The sequence below is a fragment of the Lipotes vexillifer genome, unplaced genomic scaffold, assembly GCF_000442215.2.
Source record: "Lipotes vexillifer unplaced genomic scaffold, Lipotes_vexillifer_v1.1 scaffold1113, whole genome shotgun sequence".
Classification (NCBI taxonomy): domain Eukaryota; kingdom Metazoa; phylum Chordata; class Mammalia; order Artiodactyla; family Lipotidae; genus Lipotes; species Lipotes vexillifer.
This window is the reverse complement of record NW_006777938.1, coordinates 1,093,035-1,098,286: the sequence shown is the minus strand read 5'-3', so window position 1 is coordinate 1,098,286 and position 5,252 is coordinate 1,093,035. Positions and strand designations below refer to the sequence as shown.

Sequence of the window (5,252 nt, the reverse complement as noted above, 5' to 3'; positions counted from 1 at the left end):
GCGGGGCCGAGCCCTGCAGGCGGTGCTTGGGCCCGGGGGGCGGCCTCGACGGACTCGCGAAGGTTCCAGAGGCGTCGCGTGCGGGAGGCGGGCCGAGATCACTTGCAGGGCCGGGTGTGCAGTCAGGCCGCGGCCACTGTGAAAGGTGCCGGTGCGGTCTGCGCTCGGGGTGAGCGCGGTCAGTGCGGCGTTTCCTGTTCTCGCCCCTGCGCCGCTGCAGCTGGGGCCTTCCCTCACGCAGCCAGAGCATGGCTTCAACTGTGGAGGAGGTAAGGGGGTCCGGCCTTCATCTTCCTCGCTCGCCCTTTCTGGAGCTTTACGCTCCGTCTCCCGCCCCACCGCCGGTTCCCGTGCGGAGCTGCCCAGCGGCCGCACGCGGCACCTGCCTGTCGGACCGCCTTCCTGCGTACTCGGGTTCCCGCGCTTCCCCTCGGCCTTCCACCCGCCCAGCTGCAGCCGCCCCGTTGCCGACCCGGCCACTGCGGGCCTCGGGGCCTTCGCTTTCCCCGGAAAGTTGACGATCGATGCCCCCGGCTCAGCCTTGGTCGGCGGTGTAGGTGAGCGCGGGTGTGTGTCGTGGTTCCCGGCGGCAGGTAGGTCCGATGGTGGACCTGAGGGCTGGTCACCTTCACGTTATCCTCAGGCCCTTTCCGACCGCGTTACACTGGCCTGAGGACGTGAAGCGTCGTTAAATTAAAGCTGATTACAAAAACTGAGTGTCGTTCCATGGTAGAGCGCAGTTGGAAGGTGAGAAGTCTTCGGTCCCAGCACTTAAATTCTCTTAGTCATCTTTTGTCTACACAGACTTTGGGCAAGTTATGGTGCTTCTCTGGGTCACAGTATCCTTTTCGTAGGGTTGTAAAGAGCAAGTAATAGTTCTAAATGTTCAAAACAGTGCTTGACATAACACTCTGCTATAGGCGTTTTTAAAAGTAAATTGTAAAGTTAGTTTTAACTAGTGGTGGGAAATAGCTTTTTCTCTTTTAAGCTCTTTAAACAGAGGCAGCTTAACTTTTTTGGAGACTTAGTTTGCACAGTTACAGCATGGAAATAATAAACTTGGATTGCTCTTTTTTTGACTTAAGATGACAGTACTGTTATTCACAGTAAAGTGTTGGGTATCCATTGACTAGATTTGTTCTCTGGAAATCTTTTTGCTTAATATGAACAAGAGTGGGAAATCTCACATTTGACTTTTTAAGTCTGAGAATTTGCTTTAAATGAAGAAAAAGTATGTGTGTTATTCTGGATAACTTGCCACAAGTTTGTTAGGTGTTAAAGATTGGCCTTGTGATACCATGTGCCCTGAGGAAAGAATCTCTGAAGTGACTACGGTCCTACATTTGGCGTGTTCAGTATTAATCCTCTTTAAAGTAAGGGGCTTTCTAATTGCGGTGTATACATTTAGGGACACTTTTTTTGTTTGTTGGAGATGAAATTCAGTTTTTAACCATTTTAAAGTGTACGGTGCAATGCTTTTTAGTATATTCACAATGTTTGTGCAATCATCACCATTATATAATTTGAGAGCATTTTCATCAACCCCAAAAGAAACCCATTAAGTGGCCATTAAGCAGTCACTTCCCATTACTCCTTCCCATCCAGCAGCCACCAGTCTACTTTATGTCTCTATGGATTTGCCTATTCTGAGCATTTCATACAAATGGAGATTTACAATGTGTGGCCTTTTACTTTCTGGCTTCTTTTACTTAGCATAATGTTTTCAAGTTCATCCATGGTGAAACATTGTATTTCTTTTTATGGCAGAATAATCTTTTTTATGGATAAACCACATTTTGTTTATTCATAAATTGATAGACATTTGGATGATTTCCACTTTTTGGCTATTATGAACAGTGTTGCTATGAATACTTGTGTTGTACAGCTTTTTATGTGGATATACGTTTTCAAATCTGTGCATATATATCTAGGAGTGGAATTGCAGGGTCATATGGTAACTAACTTCGAGAAACTGCTAAACTCCTTTCCAAAGTGCATCATTTTACATTCCCACAAGCAGTGTATGAAGCTTCCGATTTCTGCACATCCTCGTCAAGACTTATTTGCTGGAGTTTGTTGTTCGTCATCCTAGTGGATGTGAAGTGGTGTATCATTGTGGATCTAATGTGCATTTCCTTAATGCCTGATGACGTTGAGCATCTTTTCATGCGCTTGAGGACCATTTGTCTGTCTTTGGAGAAATGTCTGCACAAGGTCTTTGCCTATTTTGAGGCACTTTGGTTTTATTGCTTCCTAGTGAAGAATTTGGAAATAGATTAGAAGAGAAAGCTTTAATGTGTTTATGGATAGGGATAAAAGGGAGGTGTGATTTTGCATAAGGAAAACAAGTGAATGCCTAGATAAATTAGGTAAGAAATGCTGTATCTGAGGCATCTTAAATATGTGTACAGGAAAAGTACCAAAGGGATCAATTTTACTGGTTTCAGATCTGCAAATAACAGAGAAGAACTGAGGAATTACCTTAAACAGGCCTGCTGTAAATTGCTTCAGACTTACAGTGGATATCTTATTTTTGTAGTACTGTAGAGCCAAACTGGCTGTAAAGAGGGCCTGTGGATCTCTTGCTTAATTCTCAGTTCTCTTCTGAGTCTCCTAGAAAAAGGATTCCTATTCCAGTCAAGAAGTAAAACCTTTTGTTTAGACTCTATACATTTACTTTTTTTTTTTTAACTAAATCCATACTCTGGAAACAAAATATACTCATTTAACATTTTAATTTTTTTTTCATCTTGTTATTAGAATGAATGTGAATTTTGAAAGCTATTATAACAAAAAGGATTGCTTTGCACTAAAAGCATCTTGGTTCTATGCTTGAAAGATGAGTTTGCAATTTTTTTTCTTAATAATATGAGTTTTGGGAGGTGGGGATAGAATTTGGGCAGGAGACTGGGCACAGTTGGACTTTTTATACCAAGTTAGCAGTTACAGATAGGTGAAACAAGGGCATCTGAGTTAAATGAGATAAAAGACTTGGGATAAAAGAAAAGCATTTGTTTTTCTGGTTTGCATTTTCTAAGACTCAAGAAATGTAAAGACTTTCGAGCTGTACTTTGGATATTATACTAAGTTACCAAGCATTTAAAGATTTTTATATTGAGCCTTACATGATCTCAGGCTATAATGTCAAAGTCTTCCTGTCAGATTGCTAGCTAGTATCAAGCCAGAATGTAAAGTCATTTTAAGAGAAATGAATCCCTTGTTTATAAAGATCTCATGCATTTGCAGTAAGTCAGAGGGTAACTGGGAAAAAGTTTTTAAGCCCATTAATTTTCTAACAGTGTCTTTAACTCTTAAATTAACACAATGTTGACTCTGTCTCTAGAAAGTAATAGAAATAGACTTGGGTAGGCAGTGTATTGGCGTGAGAAGAAAAAAACTGGTGGCTTTTTCAGTGATCCAGGAGTGCATTGCATGTTGGATTGTTTGTCCAGGTTTTCATCCTCTACTGTGCAACCAAGTCCCAGACTTTTGACAGTAAGATTAACCAGGAGCTTTAGAATTAAGAAGTTGTCTAACTTCTTAGAAGAAGAAATATGTCTTTATTTTATCTTTTGTCTTAAAAATTTAAACTTTCTTATGTGTATTACTTGGGGTAGGAAGATCAGTGAGTACGCATCACTGACGGAAAGTAGAGTATTACCTCAGTCAAGTTGCTGTAGCATTTCACCACACTTACCATGTACTCACTCATCTCTTTTATTTAAATACTTAAAAAATTCCTAATATCTCTTGACTAGGACTGGATGTTACAAGGAAATCCACGATTCCCTTTTGTTGGATTTCTTCATGTTATAATCAGAAAATGTTTATAAATCACACTCGTATCTTGTAAATAAAATGTTTTAAAACAAAGGCAGATAACAGTCTACCAAACTGGAAAAATCTGGCTTGATTACCTATTGTTACTTCAAGATTAAGTTTTCCTTTTTAAAAGAAAGGAATCTTGAGTTATTTACAATTCAGTAGGCTGGAGGAAAGAATCCTTGTTGCTACCCAACCCTAGGAAATTTAAATGAACCTCCTATTCTTAGCTCTTATTCAGTAAATTGAAATGACCAATATGCACAATATCAAACTATTGTCTTATTTATCATAGCTAACTTATCTTTTATTTTAACACAGCTACAGAAAGATCTAGAAGAGGTAAAGGTGCTGCTGGAAAAAGCCACTAGAAAAAGAGTACGTGATGCCCTGACAGCGGAAAAATCCAGGATTGAGACAGAAATCAAGAATAAGATGCAGCAGAAGTCACAGAGGAAAGCAGAACTTCTGGAAAACGAAAAGCCAGCCGCTGTGGTTGCTCCTATTACAACAGGATATACAGTGAAAATCAGTAATTATGGTATGACTCGCCCCTACATACAGCTCTATAAAGTTCTTTCTGCCTCTGAGCAACGTATTCCTTAGTGACCCACTGACAAAATCAATTTTTTAATAGTTTTGAGTGTTTGTTTTTGGTGATTTTAAAGAGAAGACCCATTAGTTCTTATTTAATAAGATGCTTTTTAAGATATTAAAAAGAAAATGCTGCATTCTATAAGCTAATTCATTAATAAGAGAGCAAGATGATTAGTACAATGATGAGTAGCAAGAAGGAACCTATTCTGAAATATATTCAGTATATATGGACACAGCTTTTTGTTTTGTTTTTCTTCCTGTTTTGCATTTCTGTTTGCCAAACAATCACCGATATTAACTGAGGAAGAGAATCCAGTTATATTCAAAAAACATTTTTGAGCACCTAGTCTGTGCCTTTATTGTACTTGGACTTGCGGATACACAACAGTGAGCAAGACCCAATCCCTGCTCACGGTGTGGTTGGGACATAGATGTACAACTAATACCATAACAATGTCATAATACCATTTTCCCTAAATTGATTATAGACTTTTTTTATTTTGGAAGCAATGCAACTTGAAGTCTGAGTAATGAGCTCTCAAGAGGGCAGGGACAGTCTTATTTTTCTTTGTGCTCACAATATGTAGCACACAGTAAGTACTTAATAAATGTTTCATTAACTGAATAGAGATTTATAAAGTATTATGAGAATATAGCTGATAAAGTAATTCTGCTGGAGGGGAGGAACAGTCAGGGAGAATTAGAAGAGACATTTGAGTTTAAAAGGTGAGTTCATCAAGTATGAAGAAAAGAAGAATTGCATGAGCAGGGCTTCCCTGGTGGCGCAGTGGTTGAGAGTCCGCCTGCCAATGCAGGGGATACGGGTTCGTGCC

The 5,252-nt window shown here is 40.0% G+C and overlaps 1 protein-coding gene across 1 annotated transcript in view; it reads left to right on the top strand.

The window, feature by feature from the left end:
* Positions 1-147: 147 nt before the first annotated feature.
* CACYBP (calcyclin binding protein) overlaps positions 148-5,252 on the top strand; it is a 10,279-nt gene continuing 5,174 nt past the window's right edge. The window contains exons 1-2 of the mRNA XM_007451368.1: positions 148-269; positions 4,144-4,363. Coding sequence (XP_007451430.1) covers positions 249-269; positions 4,144-4,363 — 241 coding nt within the window. The 5' untranslated portion in view covers positions 148-248. The remainder of the gene's footprint in view (positions 270-4,143; positions 4,364-5,252) is intronic.